The sequence below is a fragment of the Rhagoletis pomonella genome, unplaced genomic scaffold (genome assembly GCF_013731165.1).
Source record: "Rhagoletis pomonella isolate Grant_MI unplaced genomic scaffold, Rhpom_1.0 Rhpom_scaffold_00008, whole genome shotgun sequence".
Lineage (NCBI taxonomy): Eukaryota > Metazoa > Arthropoda > Insecta > Diptera > Tephritidae > Rhagoletis > Rhagoletis pomonella.
In genome coordinates this window covers 28,741,932-28,764,365 of record NW_023458562.1, presented here as the reverse complement: position 1 = coordinate 28,764,365, position 22,434 = coordinate 28,741,932, and the positions used below count along the sequence as shown (strand labels likewise).

The 22,434-nt window shown below is 37.4% G+C and overlaps 2 protein-coding genes across 5 annotated transcripts in view; both read left to right on the top strand.

Moving 5' to 3' along the window:
* LOC118744588 (integrator complex subunit 6 homolog) overlaps positions 1 to 12,468 on the top strand; it is a 147,220-nt gene extending 134,752 nt beyond the window's left edge. The window contains exons 1-2 of one of the 4 annotated variants that reach the window (XR_004993569.1): positions 652 to 790; positions 11,908 to 11,993. Coding sequence is in view for 2 of the 4 variants with exons in the window: in XM_036477716.1 (XP_036333609.1) it covers positions 11,908 to 11,996 (89 nt within the window). In the remaining 2 variants the exon portion in view is untranslated. Of the gene's footprint in view, positions 1 to 651; positions 823 to 11,907 lie in introns of those variants that run through there. The other 3 variants (XR_004993568.1, XM_036477716.1, XM_036477715.1) reach the window with 3 other exon arrangements.
* LOC118744587 (macoilin-2) lies at positions 12,005 to 21,052 on the top strand. Its single transcript, XM_036477711.1, has 10 exons — positions 12,005 to 12,984; positions 14,809 to 14,953; positions 15,425 to 15,551; positions 15,752 to 15,878; positions 15,951 to 16,816; positions 18,158 to 18,409; positions 18,478 to 18,609; positions 18,671 to 19,443; positions 19,510 to 19,702; positions 19,761 to 21,052. Exons 1-10 carry the CDS (start codon positions 12,905 to 12,907, stop codon positions 20,561 to 20,563), a joined length of 3,498 nt encoding a protein of 1,165 aa, XP_036333604.1. The 5' UTR covers positions 12,005 to 12,904; the 3' UTR covers positions 20,564 to 21,052.
* The last annotated feature ends 1,382 nt before the right edge of the window (positions 21,053 to 22,434 follow it).

Sequence of the window (22,434 nt, the reverse complement as noted above, 5' to 3'; positions counted from 1 at the left end):
GAGAAAGAGAATGAGCGATAAACTTCAGAATGTTCTAGAGTTGCCATAAGTGCCAGCGCAGGGCGCCGCCACCACGAGGTGAGTTAGTTACGGAGTTACAAGTCAGCAAGCTACAAGTAAAGTTAGCGGAGAATCGAGTTGCGAATAAGCAAGCTATAAGTTTAATTGTGTTAACAAGTAGTAAAGCGTTGTTATTGCTTTAACAAGTATTGTAAAGTGTTTTTACTGTATTAGCAAGTATTGTAAATTGTTTGTTGTACAATAAAGTTAATTGTACTACAATTCGGTCATCGTTAGCCTTTATTTAACAATCCAGCGATACGAGCCCGAGTATATTTGGGAAATCCCTCAAGGTTTCGAGGATAATCGTAACAATATATTTGCTTAAATTTTTGTTTCTTTCTTAACACCCTACTTGTGTTCCCAATTTTTCTTTATTGCCATTTACATAGCAACCCTGCGTTTTTCAGTGTTGCGGATGCCACTATAAAGCTTACTCGGTTTTTATTTTCAGGCCGAATATTGCGAAAACTTGTAAGTTTCGTTCACTATTCAATTCATAAACGTTTTTTAAATATTCTATGCACTATATTTTAAAAGGTCGCATTCAACTATTCGTCATTTACCACAAAAATAAGCGAAAGTCCTTAATTCCGGCCGCTTAATTTTTGGCTTGCGTAAATATGCGACGTTGTCAACATCTGGCAGCGTCACAAATCATCCTACGAGTCGCGACGAATCGAAAAACGGCAGCAAGGAGTGAAAATTTCGAAAAAATTACTTTACTGCGGTAAAAACAGCACAAAAGTGAACAAATTTTGTGTAATTATCACATAAAAGTTTAATTTATTTGTGGCCATATCTGCAGAGTGGTTTGTGCAAGAAGAAACATAGTTTTACCACCATTTTGGCCTGTGTGAAAAATTTTTTCATCACAACTACTTTTTTGTTGTTTCCTTGCTGGTGCGACACCGACGGCGACGTCGGCGCTTCGGTTGTCTTTAGCTTATTTGGTGTTTGTTCTGTACTTAAATTTTGTTTGCCATATTCTTGTGAATAGTTGGTTTAAGTTTTATGGTGTAGAAATGCTTTTCCGCCTGCATTGCTGGTGCGAAATAGTTTAAAATATTCAGGGTTTGTGACAGCCAAGCTGGCAAAAAGAGTTGGCAACAAAACGTTGTTGGGAAATAGCGAGTTGGGGAAATAGTAAAGTGGTAGGAAGTGTCGTTACCAGTGAATAGTGCAAGTTCCGATGTGCAAAATTCGTTACAAATCATTGGTAAGTTTCACATTGCACACATCTTCGCAGAATTGCATGAGCCAGCGCTCCATCGTATCGCGCTATTGCTGCACCCCCCTACAGTGATCAGCATTGTTTGTTGGAATAGCAACGTAAGCGTCAACGCAAATCAGTGCGCTATTGCCGCCGTGTCAAAAACGGTAAAAGCTGCTCTGCTTATACGACGACGTTGACATCCTGCGCTGCCTTCGTTTGCTCTTTTTTGTGTGTATGTTTTTTTTCGTAAGCCGTTCGCTCTCAATCCTCTAGAGCGAGTGAGCGAGCAAACTCAATTGAATTAGGCAAGGTAATGGGTGGATGAGAGATATGGGGGGCCTAAAGGCAGGCACACAAACGAAGTGGATGCTGAAAAATCCACTTAAATTGCCTGCCTTCAATACGTTTTTTGTAGCTATAGTTGAAGCCGGGACTTTTGGTAAGCGGTTTGAGGAAATAAAATTTTTTAAAGAATATAATGATAATATTTTCATAACAATGTGCATACATACATACATATATTATTCATTGTTCAAAAATGTATACTTATTGCTTACCAACGTCAATATGTGGCTACTCAGTTTCAAAGTGACGCGTTGCCCTAACCAACAGTTTAATATACTTGGGAGCTGGTGGTTTTGGTGTTGATGGCGGCATATCAACAACAGCCCTTTGGGTGTTGCAAACTCCAATGCGGTCATACGTTATCGCCTGTTTGTGGATTATTTGCATATTTAACGAGTTTGCGGTAAAAATGCGTGTTTACGTACAAGAAATACTACATACATTTGCTCATAGTCTATAATAAGTTTTGCTGCGTGTTTAAAATGCTTTTTACGCTTGACTTCAAAACAACAATCCACACTTTGTTCACTTAAAAATATGTTAATACTAAGGTCGCTATTCATAAAGTTATTCAATTGAACCATCCAGTATTATATGTACATATATCGTCGATGTTTTTGCAAAATCGCCCATAGCCCAATTACAAAACTGCCCTTCGCCCAATTACAAAACCGCCTATCATACGGCACGATAAAACGGTTTATTCTTTGAAGGCATTGCCTTGATATGCGGTATTTTCTCTAGCAATTATTTTACAAATCTGTTGTTTTAATAACGATTTAACGATTTTTATGCATAAATCTCGATGCCTGGATGCATTGACGGTATGTACATACCGATGGTCCTGTGCAATAACGACACAATTCAAAATTCAAAAAAAAAAAACTTTCTAATGTTAAGTGGCTCTTGTCCCTAACCCTTGTCTAATCCATTTCCATCCCTTACTAAAGTAAGCAGTAAGGATTGCTAAAATAAAAACAAAATATTAGACATGTGTTCGACATGGAGTAAAGACATAAGCCACTTAATAGTAGTAACATTTTTTATTTTTTGAATTTGGATTTGTGTCGTTATAGCACAGGACCATCGATATGTATGTATGTTTATGTACCCATTCAGAACGGAGCAATGCCAATAACCAGTAGGTAGTTTGTAGGGCTTGAGTAATAACGTGATGAGTTAAATAAATTTATGTCTGGTAAGTTATTTCTCAATATCATCTTCCCAGATTATTCTATGGTTGATTTTCAGGATAGCTGAATTACAAAGCGACTTTCTTTAATATAGCATGCAAGATCTGACGGGCGGTACTAGGTCATAGTCACAACATCAAAGAATCATTTGGCCGTGTCATGTAAAGTCTGGTGTTTATTGAGGTCCAGCGATTTTTCTGAAATTCGACTTTGCACGATTTTTAGCTTCCAGTATCCTACAAATTTCAAATCTAGTGCAACATGTACGATGAACGTCAGACTAACCAGCTAAACGTCGACAGTGCCATAATCCCCATAGTAAACTACAACACATTGCATTCGGAACAGTTAAGATGCAACCGTTGGAACCACCCTAAGACGCCTCTGCTTCGAAATGAAGCGCCACCTGCGAATGTACGTAATTTATGCGGACGTACAACCTCCACTGTCGCAGGAACAAAAACTAAAGTTTTGATTGATATAACAAAAGAGCTTAATCCGGTTTAACGTCCCAATCGCAGCCACACCATCCTTCAGCTCCCACGACAGTCGGGCTTACTAAACCGGAATAACGCAGATTCATATCTGGCTAAGGACTGCCACTCTAGCATTATTCCCCAAAACCCTGAGGAATTTTGAACCTCCAACTAAGATCGGGCTGGTATGGCCGTCTTAACAGCTACCTTTCGCGCCCAAATCTCGAGATGCCAAACACATGCCTATCATGCTAATAGGGCCCAAACAACACTAACTACCTCTTTGCATGACCATCCCTGACAGCCGAAGCCTTATGATCCGCTCCTATCAAAGCAACACGGTTCTTGAGCATCAGATAACCACTGACGGGATCGCAAGTTGATAGCTTCAGCTTCTAATACAATGATAGACATTAACTTTGAAGCCTTAACTGTGTGACGAGTAGAATCAGCGATTATTTTGTTTTGATCTCACTTTCCCGAAAGTGGAAAATAACTTCATAACTGTCGGACCTATCTACATAAATGCACCGGGTCAATTTATATCTGGTCAATGACAGTGACTCCAGCAGCATTTCACATATGTAGCTTTGCAGAGAATTTCTACGTTGTTACAATAAGAAAAATCACTTTAAAAAAATAGAAAAAATTCCCAATAGTAAAGTATTATCTCCCTTATATCATACGGTATAAATGCAGTACAAACAACACCTGCGTCTCGCTTTTCTATAATGTAAAATATGTGTTTATGTGTGTGTTGCATCATTTTGTCTACCATCCAAGTACTTCAAACTATTTCAACTTATTCCAACCCTCAAAATACTAACGACTTCTAGCAAGTGTTTAATATCAATTCATTTTCCATTTTACTCAGTCTTCCACATTTTTCCATTTCTCTTATATTTCATATTCATATTTCCCGCTTCATCATTGCGCTTACACCAAATCTATTTTGGTTCGTATATGTATATACATATGTATACATCTTTTTTCAATCGTAGTATGCATCTCCCTTCACCTTGCTATGTGCTATTTCCGCTTCCGTTGTGGAGCAAACCGAGTAAGCAACGACCGCAACGTCGACAGAAGCATCACATTGCTTAGTTTGGTATTTGCCGAGTTGGCGAACTGCGGAGCTCTCATACAAATATGCTGGCAGAGATGTAACTGAAAGCATACTAATACCAAACAATCATCAGCCGCAACAGCAGCGCCTTCGTGGCTGGAGAACGAAAGGACAAATGAAACTATAAAAGCGAAACGGTTTGAATAGGTTTCCTCTTTTTTTGTCCCCATATTCACATGCCGGAATATAACGCTGTTTCCATGCCTTTTCGTCTGTTGTGCCTGTGTGTTTGTCCTTACTATCCAGCTTCCACATCCGCTGATGCGCTTCACCCCGTTTCTCTAAAAGCTGTGACTGTCAACGTCTGAATGAGTTCCCCCCCCCCCCCCCCAACCACTTGTATGTCTGCCTCCCGCCGCTCATCCTTTTATTTTAGTGCTTCCACTGCCACCTCATTGGTCGCTTACATCCTTGCTATCGACATTAGGATTTTGTTTTTGTTTCAGTTAATTACAGTCGATTGCTAAGGTGTTCGGCAAATGGGGGCATAGACGCGGGCTATGTTGTGTTAGCCTGTGTTAATGGCGGCTAGTTGGGTTAAGGTGTAGATATATATATGAAGTTATGTATGGATTCGAAGTTAAGGGTAGTTTTCCCGATATTGTTTGTCAGTTCAATTATTTACGCTACGCTTTATTTTTGCCTTTATACTAAAAGCGCTTTCCTTTGAAACATTTATTCAGTATTTATATAAAACTCGACGCAACTGTTGCTGAGTGCGTGCGCAGTGATTTCATTAGCTTCCTTTTTGTATGTCATTCCAATGAAATACTTCACTTGGTATTCCTGTCCTCTCGATGAAATCTAATTTGTATAATAATAGCATTTGGATTTTTTCACAGAAATAGATGTTAAACAGTGAGTGAAGATGTAAAGTGAATCAATTATGTTTGCGTCACGTGCGCTTTTCCCATTAACTTTAAATGAATACAGTAATTTTATTACAAAAATTTTTCAAGGAAATAATTTAATAAATGTTTAGTAAAAATAAAATAAAAACCTTAACAGGGAGAGTGCTCATTTCTAAAACTTGAGAAACACGCTTAAATAGAGGAGTATGTACTATCCATGTAGGTTCTGCAACTCACTTTCGAGTGAATTTCAACCAAAGTCACTTTGAATTCAAATTGAATGGTGTAGAAATTCATTCGGAAGTGAATTGCAGAACCTTCCTCGTTGACCGATAATTCAGTTCTCCTACAGTTCTCAGTTTACAGAGTTTAAAATAATAACTGTCGCACATTTTTTTTTGTTCTTAAATAAAAGGGACCTTTATAGATTTTGCGAGTTTTGTACATATTTTACTTTAATTTTATTAATTACTTTCAAATTTTAATCCTTATTTCCATATGGGCAGCAGTGTAAACTTTGGGAGATAGGTACATAGGGCACGCAAGTCTTTTTAGGTGTATTTTTTTCGCTCGCGCACAAGTTCGTCGTGTGTGGCCACTGTAAGCATCAGCCATACCTTCCTAATAGTACTTTTGTAACTGCGACTTAAATCATTATCTAATCGCTACTAGAAGACATTGAGGCGAAACTGTAAACAATCGCCCTATTTTTTTGAGATGGAACCTTCAATTTGGATTTTTCAGGAACCTTCATCGATCTGTAGAAGTTGACAATACTAGACTCAGCGGGTCGGCTTTGGATTAGGGTATTAGCCCAATTTCGACTGTGAAAATAGATGGCTTGTGGGCTTCATCGGCGATATCTCCGTGCTAGGTGGTAATTGCAGATAGATATATCTACATATGTATGTATGTTAATGGCTTACAATACAGGTTGCTTAAATCATCCAGGTGGAAGATTTGCGGTAGGATTTATCCGCTTAAGTGGCTAAGGTATATCCTTGTAGGCCGAGGTGGTATTGACCCGCCAGTCCTTTATTATATGTACATAGATGTGTATGTGCATAGATATTTCCAAATCTACTAAGTTTACTTATTTTTAATGATTTTATAAAATTTATGTCAGTATTTCATTTTCTTTTAGAACACGTTTAATTCGTTAATTCTCTTATTTAGGTTATATACCTCTCCGCTCAACATTTTCCCACACCCGCGTAAATTGCCAATTTCGTTTAATATCTTCATCTTTCTCGATCATTCAACGTTTTGCTCGTATTTTCATTTCCGCGTTCCGAAGTTGTCAATTTCCGTTCGACTACACACAGTAGAAGACGCCCCTGCAGCCGTTTGCTAAAAGCTAGCTTGCCAGGACACGCACGCATACCTAAAGCTTATTTTCTTTCACTCATCTACACTTCGTCATCCTTTTAATAGTCGCTTATCAGCGTGGCTGATTGAAATTTAATTCAATGTCTGTGATTTTTACTTTCGCCGTAAGCAGTCAGATTTGATCACCCTCCTTACACAGATATCATCCGTACATACATAAATATGTATGTGCATATCTACTCCCTTTCACCCATCTCATTATCTCATTTACAATGCTAACAAAGTGGCGTATATATGTATTTCGGTATCTCATACTGTTGTATGAATTTTTTGTCTGTGCGCCCGCGCCTTCTTTTGCATAATAATTACTCAACTCGAATCATTTTTGGATTGTTTGTGCCAAAAACAGAAACAAAAGCAAAAGTAAGCGAGAAACTAATGACACAGTGTGGTGGGCGGTTGGCGGGTGGCGACGTCAGAACAAGAAACAATGTCAAAAATGAAAGCAGCACATGAAAACAAAAACAAACAAAAAATTCCTACAATAGAACATACAGCTTTGTTCGCAATCAAAGTAGTCCACAAGTAGTGAATGTGAATCTGGCCATAAAACGGGTCCTTAAATTTAAGAAACTTTATATTTGTTATCGAAAAGATTTAAAATTTAAAAGGAAATGAATACCATTATAGAGCTTTCGTCACCCAACATCTCTTCCCATGCACTTGTAGCGCCCGACGAACCTGACACTGAAAGCACTATGGACTGTGCCCATCGATGCCGTCCGCTTTCTCGGTTTGAGGCTTGCCGACAAAGCAACAACAAAGCTAAAAATGCCTTTTCGTTCGAAGACCAAAGGAAAAACTACGATTCTTTGAGAGAATATTCTGTTTGTTAAGCAACGTTGGAGTTGTGCAAAAGTCCAATAAAAACATTTTTTTGTTTAATCTACATATCCAGTATGTTTTAGATCACTGCAATTTTTCCACACGCAACTGCACATCCTACGTGAAATTTACAAAAATTGTATAAATAAAATTTATTTGTTTAGTATTCTTGTTTGTGTTTCCCTTCCTTTTGGCCAATATTTTCCCTTCACCATTGCTCTATTTGCATCTTGTACACAAGTAGTCTATTGTTTCGACTTTTTTCAAACCTTTGTTAGTTTTTTTTATTGCTTTTTACATTTTTTATAATTTTCCGCTTTCACGAGCTTTTGGCGCTGAATTTTAGTGCACGTTTTTTGACTGTTTATGTCTAAATTTGTTGTTATTTTTTTCATGGTTCATGAATTTTTTGATTTCTTGTCTTTACTTGGTGGCCGCCAAGTTAATTATGAGCGCTTAAATGCTGCCATCATCGGAAAACTTTACTTGCTGACGGTTTAACGCAAATACTTTGTGTACATATGTATGTGTGAATATTTGTTCGTTAAGTTGTAGGCGTTTGCTGCGCAGGAGTGCGGGTGGTGGGCGGCGCGTCGTCATAAAAACATACATATTTGCATAGACAAAGTCAATTTAGATTTCTAATGTGTTAGACTTGCTTTTATTTCGGTATTTGGTTAGAAGTTTTCCTTTACTCCTTGTTGGGAAAGTTTTCAGACACTCATGATTAAGTTAGTAATTTGTGTACAGAATGAAGTCTAATAATAAATGCTTGCCTTGTTTGAATCTTTTTATGGCAAGGAAACAATAAAAAATTAGTTAACACCTCTAAATAAATTATTGTTGTTTTTTGTGTAAAATAATTGCAAAATACAATCTACATATGTATAAAAAGTACGGTGACTCACGTTGTTTAACCGCCTTTTCACCAAGTTAAATTTTTTAAATAAACTTACGTAATTAATAATTATATTTTAAGAAAATTTAAAACTGAAACTTGTTCTTAAATTCATATGTTTGTACATTATACTTTCATCCATGGAAAATAAAAATAAGCAAAGGGACTGTAACCCGAGACCAAGGCCAAGATGGACTAGCATCCTGATGCTGAAACACCTCGATTCCATGCCAATGGAATATCTAACTCTAAACTGTGTGCAAAACTCAGGAAAATTCAAAAATTTTGTAGACTACATAATATACTACTTTAAAATTCTAAGTATGCAGTTCTATATCCCATTCAATTTTAGTATAACAAAGGCAAGTTTGAAGTTGCTAAAAAATCATGGTTATTTTTGGCAATTTTTTTCACACAGCTTCTTCCCTATAAAGTATGTTCTACAAACTTTCTTTATATGGAAGAAAATAACACCGTCAGCAAAAAAACAAATTGCCACAAATCAACTACGTTTTTTCCACCTCAAACTTGCACTTTGTTATACTAAAATTTAATGGGATGTTAAACTGCATACTTATGCTGGATTTCCGCTAGGCATTAAATGGTAAAAATGACAAATGACAAAGTCGGGCATTCGAAAATAATGATGCCATTACATTCAAAAATCTTTTAATTAAGTTCATTTCCACATGGCATTTTTTTAAACGGCGTTCATTTTTTGTCATTTCAATGCCTAGTGGAAATTCGGCATTAGAATCTGATTTGGAAGCTGCAAATTTATTGTGTTTTCCTGAGTTTTGCACACAGTTTTTTGTTGTAGTATGTATATGAACTATATTTTCATACAAAATTTGCGATAAGAAATTAGAGTAAAAAACTTTGCATGCATTGCGAAAAATTTGTGTGCCAATACTTTTGTCTGGCACTGTTTATGACAATAATTGCGTTATACTTACGGTGACCATAAATATAGATTCAAAATGAAGCACAATTTTTCAAAAATATGCCTACATATATGTACGTAGTATAAATATATCAAAAAAATACATTTTAAACTTTAAAAATTAATCACTTATTATTATTTTTTACATGAATATTTATAAAAGGATAGTAAAACATATTATAATTACAATAGCTTACACGAAAAGTGAAAATCTTTAAAAGATTATTTTATAGGTAAACTAGCAATTACCCGGCGTGCTTCGCTGCGCCTTAAATGTATTTTTGTGTTGTAACTCTCCCCCTAAGCTCTTATGGCCTCATTTACAAAATATTTTTAAAGAACTTTATGAAGTTAGATTTAAAAAATATCGATCTATGAAGCACTGGAGTCTACTATCGCACCCTTTCCTCAAACGTGTATTGATTCAATATTCAAATAACGTATATTTATATAATTTGAAAAAATCTCCCTACTATACAAATATGTACAGCAGTATTAACTAATATTTTCAAATGTTGTGAGAGGGAGTAACAAAACAAAATTACTTTTAAGGCGCAGCGAAGCACGCCGGGTATTCGCTAGTTAGTTAATATTGCTGTACATATTTGTATAGTAGGGAGATTTTTTCAAATTATATAAATATAAGTTATTTGAATATTGAATTAATACACGTTTGAGGAAAGGGTGCGATAGTAGACTCCAGTTATAAGATTATAAATTAAATTGTTGTCAATATTTTTTAATAATTGTAAACATTCGCCAGCTGTTTCTGTTTATTTATTAGTAAAAGGCAGGATTGCCAATCTTGCGGCAAAACAATAATAAAAATCCAAAAAAACACGTAAAGCCAAACAGAATTAATTGCAAAACGTGCAATGATACAAACATTCAATTTCTTATGTGCACCCTCCACACAGACCCCAATCACTTCTGAAATTTTCATTTTATGTGCACCCTCCACACAGACCCCAATCACCCCTGAAAATTTCATTGAAATCGGGCAAGCCCTCTAGGAATGATAGAAATCTCTTATGTGCACCCTCCACACAGACCCCAATCACTTCTGAAAATTTCATTTTATGTGCACCCTCCACACAGACCCCAATCACCCCTGAAAATTTCATTGAAATCGGGCTAGCCGTCTAGGAATGATAGAAATCCGAAAAAAACACGTAAAGCCAAACAGAATTAATTTTTTTTTTTTGTTTTTGCAAAACGTGCAAAGATACACACATGAAATTTCTTATGTGCACCCTCCACACAGACCCCAATCACCCCTGAAAATTTCTTTGATATCGGGCAAGCCGTCTAGGAGGAGTATGCGAACAGGAAGTTTTGCCACTTAATTTTATATATATAGATTTTGAGTCGTTCAAAACGAAAACAATACCCTTCTTTTTTTTTTTTTTTTTTTTGGTACTTTCCGCAGTCAAAAATCGACGTCAGGAATCGACGTAAACGACGAGTTACAAGTTACAAAAATATATAATTTGTGCAGATTGCGCTCCATAGCATCTACATTTCTAATCCGATTTTCATTATCTTTGGCTCATATCTTCTTTATCGAATTTTTAAAATAATGAAAAAAAAATAATCAAATGAAACTGCGTATTTGATTGAAAATCTCACTTTTTCGACTTTGACTGACTTTGATTTGACGGATGGTCGCCTGTAGCACTAATAACTTTCATTGAAGTCGGCACAAGTTATATATTTTGGTAAGAGACACATCAACACCCTTCGAGTTGTAAGTCGCTTACGTTGATTTGGAGATTTTTTCATGAGATATTGAAGAAAAGCTATGAAAAGTATCAAAAACCACTATTTTGAAAAAAATCCATCCATTGTCCGATAATTTTAAAATAACGAATAAAATGCGGGACAAATGCAGGACACTTGGAAAACATCAGTACATTTTCAGGTTTGAAAAACTACGCAGGACCGACCTTTGAAAAACAGTACGGTCCTGCAAAAAACAGAACGGATGGTCACCGTAGTTATACTAGTTTTTAATAGTCATTCCTCATTTTTACAGACGTTCGATAGCGCCATTTCGAGATCAAACATCGAAACGCAGAAAACAGGGGTTCACACTAGGAGATGTCACCTCCTCTACTGTATTATTTCTTTGTCTCAAAGCTGCCTCAATTTACCTCTGTTAATTCTCTCTGACCCCCTAAACTCGAAATTGGTATTTACTTATAGAAATTTCGACAGTTCAAAACTCGATATTTGAATACTGATACTGAATAAGGTGTATTCGAGCTTCAATAAATGAGGCTTTCAAATGCCGTGATCTTAAAATTAAATTTCGTGTCGATTCGCGCCCCGGTTCTTGATGAAAAATTTTGTGACTCTGCCTGCAGCACGCGTTCGAGGAACAAAGTTTTTGAAATCCAAAGGTTTAGATTTGCAATTGAGCATCCAAAAAGTAACAAGATATATTTAGATGTATCAATTCTATTTTTGAAAAATTCCGATCATCTTTCAACAAATTTTTAGTTTCTTGCCATTGAAACGACAATTTGCATGCATTTTATCCTAATATGCAAAAGATCTAATTTATTTACTTTTTGATTTTGCAGCGATAGACAGCAGCAAATTGAAATTTGAATCGACGAGAAGACGAATTTTAAGCGAAAACACCGTATGGCAGTTTTTCAAAAAGAAGTAAAAAAATAGGAGGAGAAACAAAAACGAAAAGTGAAAAATAAATTTTAGAAGAAACCACAAGTGAGCCAAGGAGAGGAGAGAAGTATCTAAATAGACAAACGACTGCCTACCAAAAATTCGTGCGCGCGCCGTACACAGCAAAAACGCTTTGCATAGCCGACGCGTGCGTCCATAAGTAGCTGCTGCTTGTTTTGGTCACAGAAGGTGAAGAGCACAACTCTGACACTTGTCAGTTGCATTGGAATTTCGCGCAACGAACTGACAGCAGCGTCCGTCAGCAGCCTCACTAACAGCCATCGTCGCTGCAGAGAAAATGACGTTTCATCAGCGGTCAATAGGCGCAACAGCTATTGGAACATTTCGAGCAACATATTTGTAAACTCAACTATAAATAGACGACGACGACGGCGACGCAAACAACAGCAACTACAAAAACGTTTAGAATTCGCCAAATACGCAACACGAGCAGTTGGTTTTTGTGTACGAATTCGAAAATTGTATAAATTGCAAGGAGTACGGAGCAAAAAATAAAAAAACTAAGCTTTTTGAAGAAAAAGTAGAGGGGCGAGACAGTGAAAACTAGCGCGCGTCATTGCACGCAATAGAATCCAGTGCAGTGTCAGCCAGCAGAAAGGCAGTTGGGTGAGAGCAGTCATCAGTAGATAGGCTCCGTCACACTCCCAAAGCATTATCCACTCAAAAAACTTGCGATACAAATTGCCTTGCTTTTGCTGTGCGAGTGTGCCTGTGGCACAGCGTGTTGTTGGTAATGCAGATGCAGCCATAAATTCGCGTATAAAGTAACTTAACTCAAATATAGTATAGAAATTTGAAAAAGAATTTGAATTGAATACCAGCAGTAGCAGCAGCAGAAGTTTATAAATTTTGAATTTTTACGGCTAAGACAAGATGAAGCGACGCAATGCCGATTGTGGCAAACTACGGCGACCAATAAAGCGTAATAAAATTACAGAGGGCATGTATGGCAGGTGAGTAGATGCTGTTTGTTTAAACCTGTGTACTGAAATTGGGTTAAAATTGAAACTTCTTTTGTTATCGAAATTAGAATAGATTTGAATAGTTTATCTGTAAATTTTGAAAGGTCTGCTAGTGTTTTTATTTTTAAACATCTTACGTACTAGAATTTCGGGAAATCGCAATAAAAAAATCTTTATATTTTTAGAAGACCATCTCTGATACCTATGCATAAGTCGGCTTCCTAACTTTACTGAAATGTATACCCAGAAGACAGTGGCAATTCGCTTTGTTCCCTTTTATTAGATGGGTCACACTAAAGAACTGAATATATCTTTTTCGCAATAACTTGCATCTCTAAACTGCTTCTATCGATCGGTAGGGTTTGAATATTGTAGGAGATTAAACTCTTACTTTTCTAGACTGGATCCCGACGTAGCTATCCTCTTCATATACCAACTCAACTAAAACCCCTTTTCCCCTTTGGCCCGACCCCGTCGAAACAGCACCTTTCCTTTGCCTATCATTAGTTGAGCTTGACGACAACGGGCATAGTGAAGTAGGCCACTGCAACAAGAAAAACAACCTCTTAGCCGCCGTAAAAATGGAAAGACCGGAAAACATTGGAAAAAATGGAAATCTTCCCAATCACACCGGCCATCTTTTACCCATGAGTGAACTCTTTAAGAGCAACCCTCTATGACTTTATAAACTCTTAGGACTTACTTATCTGCATTTTAGTGCAAGCCCGATGAACTTTTCGCTTCTAATAGGACTTTGCTAAGAAAAGATATCACACTTGAGAACAAAAAATTTAGGTACCGAAAATTTAAAATTGCGTTCCTTTACTCCCGTTCGAGCTCTTTTATTTCGATCTAATCATTAATCAAGCAAAACCATATACAATTTGAAAATCCGTCAGCTGTATGCAGGCATCGTACAAAAAAAATACCCACACGCTTGTACGCACAAATGCAAACGCTTAACACAAACAAGCGCATTGTTGGTTAGCTTCTTGTTTACATTCTATTTATTCTTTTTTTAATTTCTTTGTTTATCTACGCTATACGCATATTTGTTGTTATAATACATTTTATTTTTATTTTATTTGTTTGAGTACTTGGCGTATTGCAAACAAATTGAACATGCCCATATAGTTGGTACATGTATATGTGTGTGTGTGTGTGTGTTGGTATGTACGCTTCTGGCGACGAGCGCTTAATTGAATTTGATTTATTTAGCGCAGCGCAATCCAATGATCGCGCCTCCAGCTGACCGATAGCCGCTACTAGGTGCTACCATACCCATACGATTCTATTTAGATTTCTATGTTTGTTGTTTCTTAGTCGCTTTTATAGCGGTATTTGACAATAATGATTACCATTACCCTCATCTTGCGAACTCGCGTGGACGTATTTGGTTGCTGTTTAACGTTTAAACAAATTGGATTACAGCTTGTAAATAATATGATGCGATTAAAACACCTAATTGTTAATTAAATATAATTTTTGCCAGAGCTGAGGGAATTTTTAATAAAAAAAGATCGTATAGAAAATTATTTATCTAATGTATACGTTATAATATGTATGTAATTATTTTTGGGTACTTAGCTAGAAAGGAGTAATAAAATAATCTGCATTATGATAATCTTTTGAAGTCCCAAATTATACTTTTACAACCTTTTAACCTTTTATTTCAGTTCTTATATTTTTTAACTATGTGAAATGGTTCAACAAACGTTCCGCTAATCTCGATCTGTTCAATTTTATTCTCGCAATTTAAGAAAACACAGCTACTTTATCCTGAAAACAATTTAATAATCTCGCTTCTCTTTTCAGCGCAACTGTCCTGTACATGAAATTCCTTGTACTTTGGGCCATTGTGATAACCGCCGATTTTATGTTTATGTTTCGTTTTGAATTTTTATGGCCTTTTTGGCTACTTTTACGGTCGGTGCATGACTCATTTAAATATAAAGGCTTGGTAAGTGTGACAGAAAAATAAAAAATAAAATAATAAAAAATTTATAAGAAATACAAATAATTAAAAATTAGAATGTATTGTTAAATCAACAACCTGATTTATTTTACAAAAAAATCACAAAAAAGTTAATTGAAAATTAAAATCATTAATTAAAGATAAAAAAAGAAAATTATGTCAAGTAAAACAAAAGAGTCAGAAGAAAATTGTAAATAACAAAATGTAGCAAGAATTAAAAATTACAAACAAAAAATAAATTAAAAAAATAAAATATAATCAATAAAATGTAATCAATAAAATAACAGTAATAGTAAGTAAAAAAATAATCAAAAGCAGAAAAATGAGATAAATATAATTTTCTAAGTAAATACTGATTTAAACTTAACCTTGTCAAAATATATGTATGTATGCACCAATATGCTCATCTTTCAAATCTAGCATATTTAACAAAAAAAACACATTTTCTCCTTTTAGGCATTTTCTGTGTTATTCGTATGCATTGCAATAACATCCGATTTGGTGTGTTTGTTTTTTATACCAGTGCACTGGTTGCTATTCGCAGCGAGCACTTACGTCTGGGTGCAGTATGTATGGCACACAGGTAATATAAAAAACACGAAATTATTCGAATGCTTGGCAAATATTTCGAATGAAAAATATTGATGACTTTCATGAGAAAATCGAATTCTTACATACTTACATATGTATACACTTATATACAAAGTTGCATAACAATTTTGCAATCCCATTCAACTACTATTATTTGATTTTAACCAAATGTTTCTCTTTTTCACTCCGCAGACAAAGGCATTTGTTTGCCAACAATAATACTTTGGATGCTCTTCGTCTATCTAGAAGCAGGCATCAGATGGAAGGATGCACGTCATATGCCACATTTAGACCTATGTCGTCCATTTGCCGCGCACTGGTATGCTTTATCTGGCAGGCTTGTCTCTTTCTTTTAAGAACTCATTAAAATTTCTTCTCTCCCCCTACCCAGTATTGGTTATCCGGTGGTGACGCTGGGCTTTGGCTTCAAAAGCTACATTGGCTATCGAATGCGACAGCGTAAGCAACGTGAAGTTTCGAAAGAGAATGAATTTTATATGCAACTATTGCAACAAGCCCTGCCACCAGAGGAAACAACAGACGATCCAGCGGCAACGCAATTGTCACCTGTAACTGGTACCACTGTGCCGGCGGTAGCCGCTGGTCCTTACAGTAGCAGCAGTGGTGCGTCTGCGGCGCAAACTGCACAAAACTCCTCCGCTTCTTCCCATGCATCGACAGTGACGGCGGCAATCAGCAACGCATTTAATGCATCCAGCAACTCTGCAACTGCAAATGCAACCACATCAGCTGCTTGCAGCGCGCTCGCCACGGCAAATGGCTTGCTTGCATCAGCGACAGCAGCAGCGGCGGCAGCGGCAGCGACGTGTACTAGCAGTAGTACGAGTACGCAAGCACAAAATCATCATCACCAGCATCAACAACAAAATCATAATCATCATCAGCAGCAGCAGTATCATCATAATCACAATCAAACGTCGACATCGTCACCGCACGATCATCACAACAACCACAGTAATGCCAATAGTATTGGTGGAACAGGTGGTGGTATTGGTAGTAATAGTGGGGTTGGCAGCGGTGGCAATTATAATATAAGCAGTATATTGGCTAGCGTGGCAGCAGCAGCGGCGAACGCGTCAACTGGCACAGGTGTTAGTGGTGCATCTGCGACACTTGGCGATGATAAAAATTACTTACAAATTCAAAGTGGCGGCGGCAGTAGCGGTGGTGCATCCATAGCAGCAGCAGCAACTACTAACAGCAATAACGCTGGTTTTGGTGGTGGTAGTAGTGGTGGTAATGTTGAAATATGTATAGCTTCTACTCATAACGCGAAATTGTACATATATAAATACATCCATGCATACAGTACTTTAGTTATATATCCATACGTATGAATTAGGGCTGTGCGATTATTCGATTACTCGAGCAAGTTGGTTAATCAATTATTCGGTTAATCAATTACTCGAGTAATCAAGATTTTGATTACTCAAAACGATAATTAATCGAGTTACTTGAAATATGATTACTCAAAAAAAATAATTTTGCTCGTTAAAAGAGTTTGCTTTGGAAAATGCTTATTTTCTTTTTTACATTCTGTATATGAAAAAAATTTTTTGTTTTAAGAAACGTTGTTTTCAAAGTATCAAGGAACTTTAGCTACTTTATACATATGTAGAGAGTTGAAATGTTGATTACTCATTTTACTCGAAATGTTGATTAATCATAAAGCAAATTACTCAAATATTTTTGTTTTTGGTTAATCAAAAATCTTGATTACTCGAGTAACTGAACTTTTGAGTAATCATAATTTCCAATTAATCGAATAATTGAGTTATTTACTTTATGATTAATTAAAATTTTGAGTAATCAATTAATCGCACAGCCCTAGTATGAATAATATGTATGGTATCATAAAATGGTTTTTTAGAATTTTATTTTGTCTATTCGATTGCTTAAGTTATTTGCGACAGATGCTTCTATTGAAAAAACCAGTCAACTTTTCCTAAATTTTCATGTCTTAAAAACATAAATACGTCGCCAATAATGTTTTAATCGTTACTTTACTGTAGAGCATTTTTATAGAAAGCTTAAATTACATATACTGGCCTTGCTTTTAAGAATCTCTATTTGCTTGTATATTAACATCAGCTATGTATTTCCCAACATCTAAATCAGAAAAAGTTTTTTTAACAGCGATGGCAAACCTCGAGAGTGTATTTCTGCCATGAAAGAGCTTCTCTTAAAATTCATTTGCCGTTCGGAAGCGCCAAAAAACTGTAGGTCCCCCCATTTGTGTAACAACGTCAAGGTGTACACCACAAATTGGAGAAGAAGCTCGGCCAAACACTTTGCAAAGTGTAAGCGCTCAATTATTGTATTTATGTACAAATGTATTACGCAACTGACTGTTTACTTACATATACTACGAGTATATGCCTACATAAGCATTTTAGGTATTGGCATTTTTAACAATTTAATATTTCACTGATGTTGAACATTAAGCTATAAAATTTCTTTAATCACCTACACTATTCTAGCTGATATTGTGTAAATAAGTAGCTTTTCATTCTAGAGGCAGTTTTAACCTCGCTTTTTTATGCCCACACTACATTTTATAAACTCGTTCTTTTCCAGCCACATCCAATGGCCACATTGGCGGCAAGAGCCACCGTCGCAGTATGGACAAAGAGAATAAAAGTAGAAGCGGCGGCGGTGGTGGCGATGCGGATTCCAAACATAACAAGAGCAACAACAACAATAGCTATCCAGCTGCTGATAGTGGCAACAGCAACAATAATAGCTCTGGTAAAGACCGTAGTGATTGGGAAACAAGCAGTAATTGTCAGGCGAATTCAACGCACCAGCAGCAAACGAAGGAGAAAAGTGGTGAGCTGACCGCCAGAGTGTGTGAATAGACATAACTGATATGCGTATTTTTCTAATTGTCCATACAGATGATCATCGCACGTCGAAAAAATCGAACTCACATACCGCTTCCGGCGCGGCGTCAACGGTGGCGAATGGTAATGTTTTGCAGTATGACGTCGATGATGCTGTTACCGTAGAACCAGTCGAACGCACTAAAGGTTTGGTTAACAGTTATATTACAAAATTATCCGAACCACTATTTTAATTTCCCTTCTGCAGGACGTCGCAACCGTGCACGCAAAGATAATGCTTCCAAGGACAATCACCACAATAATTCGCATAACAATAGCAACAATGCGAATAACTCCAATTCTCACTCGCACAATCATCATCAACAGAACAACAACAAGGATGCTACAGCAACACAAAACCATAATGGTACTAGCAATAATAACAATAACAACAACTCCGATGCCTCATCGGTCTCCTCATCCACCTCATCAGCCAGTTCCACATCATCTTCATCCTCATCTGGAGCGTCTGCTTCAGCCTCGTCCACCATCTCGCATATAGCCTCAAAAGTGGTCTCAAAAATCTGTGAATCATGTCTCAAACTGGAAGCGGACGTCAAGAAGTACCGCACGGAATTGAGTCACATGAAACAAATTGAAAATGAACTGCGTCAGAAGCTCGAGTCAAATTTGACTACGAAATCCTGTTTGCAGGCCAAACAGAAAGAGTGTGACGAGCTCGAGAAACGCATACAGGAGCTCACGAATGGCCGGCACGCCGATATGTTGCAACTGCAGACTATCGAGCGACGTTTGGCAGAGGAGCGTCGCCAAAAGCAATCGCTGGACGCACAATTAAATAACGAGAAGAAAGCCCGCAAAAATGCCGAAGAAAAAGCAGCCCGCCCGGAATGTAGTGCACAGTGCAAGCAACGCAAACAGCAAATAGACGAAGAGCTTAAGCAGCTGCGACGCGATCTGAAATCAGCCGAAGAAGCAAAGCAGATGGCGGAGCAGCACGGCCGCAAATGGGAGCAGGAGGTTTGCGACGTTGTGTTATAAATGTTCCAACAATTAAAACTTAATTATATCTGTTTTTTTTTTCAGTTGCGTATGTTTGAGGCTGAGATACGTAATCGCGATTCAGCGCAGCCTGGCACTGAGATGCTGATGAATGCATTAGCCGCGATGCAGGATAAAAACTGTACGCTTGAAAAGAATCTTTCGGCCGAGACGAGAGTTAAGCTGGACTTATTCTCAGCTCTGGGCGACGCCAAACGGCAACTGGAGATATCGGAAAGTAGGTTGCACATTGTCTGCCGTAGTATGGTTTTATCAGTCACGTCTCAATTTTATAGGTCGCCGTCGCTCCAAGGAGGATGAAGTGCTTGATTTAAAGGCAAAAATAGCTCAACTGCTCTGCGTTATGCCTACAGATCAACTGCTGCCTGCCTGCGGCTCAGCCAGCGCGAGTTCTATGTTACGTATGAATGATACGCCACCGCTGCAGACAGGTCCCGGGCCTGCATCGCCTATGCTGAGCAGCCTCAGTGCTGCAGCAGCTGCACATCAAGCCGCGGCGGCGGCTGCATCAGCAGTAGCCGCGGCAGCTGGTCATCCGCTATCAGCACGCGGGGGTCCACCGAATTCTGTAGCCGACTATGGTATGCAGCAAGCGCCGCCCGATTATGTAACGGCTCAGCATCAACATCAACACCAGCAGCAACAACAGCACCAGCAGCAGCTCCATCAACAGCAACAGCAACTTCAGCATCAGCAGCAACAACAGCAATTGAATCAACAGCAACATCAGCAATTGAATCAACAGCAACATCAGCAGTTGAATCAACAGCAACATCAGCAATTGAATCAACAGCAACATCAGCAACATCAACAGCATCAGCAGCATCAGCATCAGCAACACCAGCAGCATCATCAACACCAGCAACAACAACAACAGCAACAGCAGCAGCAAGTGCCCGTATCAGTGGGCCCAACTGTATTTGTGTCGGCGTCCTCACCGGGTGGTGGCAGCGCTGGTGGCGGCAGCAGCGGCTCCAGTCTTGACCCGAATGCGACTGTGTACACACCGAAGGGTGGACCTGCTGCATCTGGCAGTGGTGGGGTTGGAGTCTCAGTAGGCAGCGCCGGTGATGCCTGACAACATCCTGCATCTGTGGGTTCCGTCAGCCACCTGATGCGACGTAACGTTTGAGATTGAGATTATTATTTAAGTTATTGATACATCCTCAACAGATACTGCAACAAAAACAACCGCATCTACAACAGCATGTAATATTAATACAACTATTTGCAAGATATTTTAAAAAACAAGCAAGGAGTGTGTTGGCAGTAAGTTATATGGTTTGTAAAAATGAGAAAAAGATGATAAGTTTGAGGTAGACATCAGCTTGCTAGCTTAAAGCAGTGCTCAGTGCAGTTGCAAACCATTCAAGAAGGAAAATACTATTGATAAACAAAAACAAAAAAATTATTAACTAACAGAGCAAAGGATACAAAATCAGCAAGAACAACCAACATGAACATGGGCATGAAAATTCAAATGAACATGATATTATCTTATTGAAAAAAAAAAACACAAGAAAAACAAAAAACATAAATTAAAAGAAAAATGAAAGAAACTACATAATCATAAGCTTTAATTATTTAGTCAAGTGTGGCCCAAGGATGTGAGTAGCTGTGAGTTAAGGGAGGCAGTTACACATGCAATTGACTAAGGGTAAGGCTTTTTTCTGTGCCATTTTTCTTTTATTTAATTATCATTATTTTGGAATTAAAATACATACAACACATTCTCGAACCAAAAAAATCAAAAATATAGAACATAGCTATCTATATTATTTGATATAAACTCAAACATTGTAGAAATTTAAAAGAATCATAAAAATTTCAAACTTCTCAGAATTTTTTTGAGTAGGTATTCAGTTTTGTGGCCCAAAGACTCTCGCACACTGGACTGCTCAGACGACTTAAAACCGGTTTTGTATTGGCAAGAGGGGGAGAGAGGTGCGAGTTTACCTCGTCCATCTCACTCCGAGAAAATTGCGGATTGACGTTGGACTGATACGCATACATACAGGCCAATTCTGGCTAAGATAGTAAGAAGTATTTCGTAAGACAAATGAAAGACAGGTGGCAAGATAGTTCGAAAGACTTTTGTTATTCCAGCACAAGTCTTAGAAAAACAACTCTCTCATTTACCACTCGTGATTGAAAGTTGTATTGAGAGAAAGCACTTGTATACCATTTAGCTCGCGTCACTCCAGGGGGGCCATTCTGTAACGCGATACGAAACAGGAATGCGATGCGATAGGCAAATATGTCGTAAGTAATACGCTGTGCAATTGCTTATCGCATTGCATTTCTCTTTCGCATCGCTTTACAAGAGGAGCCCCCAGCAGTCGCAATGGCCGAGCACAAGCGTGCCAATCGAGAGATCCGTGTTCGGGTCCTGGCACGGCGGAATTTTTGAAAACTTTTTTAATCAAATTATATTTTTTAAATTTAGGTTTTCAGAGTATTTTTAGATTTTATGATGTAAAAAAGAAATTTTATTGTTTTAAAAAGAAAAGCATTTCATTGTTAGGATCTTATAAATTTAAAAAAGGAGGAGGTTATGAGTTCGTCGGAATATTGTTTTTATGTATGTTGCCGCATAACTTTCGACCACGTCAACCGATTTCGTTAATTCTTTTTGCATCGGAAAGGTAGGGTCTCAGAGGTGCTCCCATATTAATCTGGTCTTTTTATATGAGAATTGAATTCGGTTTTGTTTTTTGCTTAAAAATTACTTGTTTTCAATTGTGCTTGTCTTTAGTAAAATATTTTTAATCTAATTTAATTTTTAAGTACTGTTCCACTTTTTCTTTATCAAATTTAGTTTTCTTTTTTTATTAATTTTTTTTTTAAGGTTGTTCACACCTGCTTGGTTAGGAGGTTATCTGGTTATGTGATTATATTTTTTGTTCAGTTTACAACGATAAAATACACTACAGAATAATAATTTTTAAC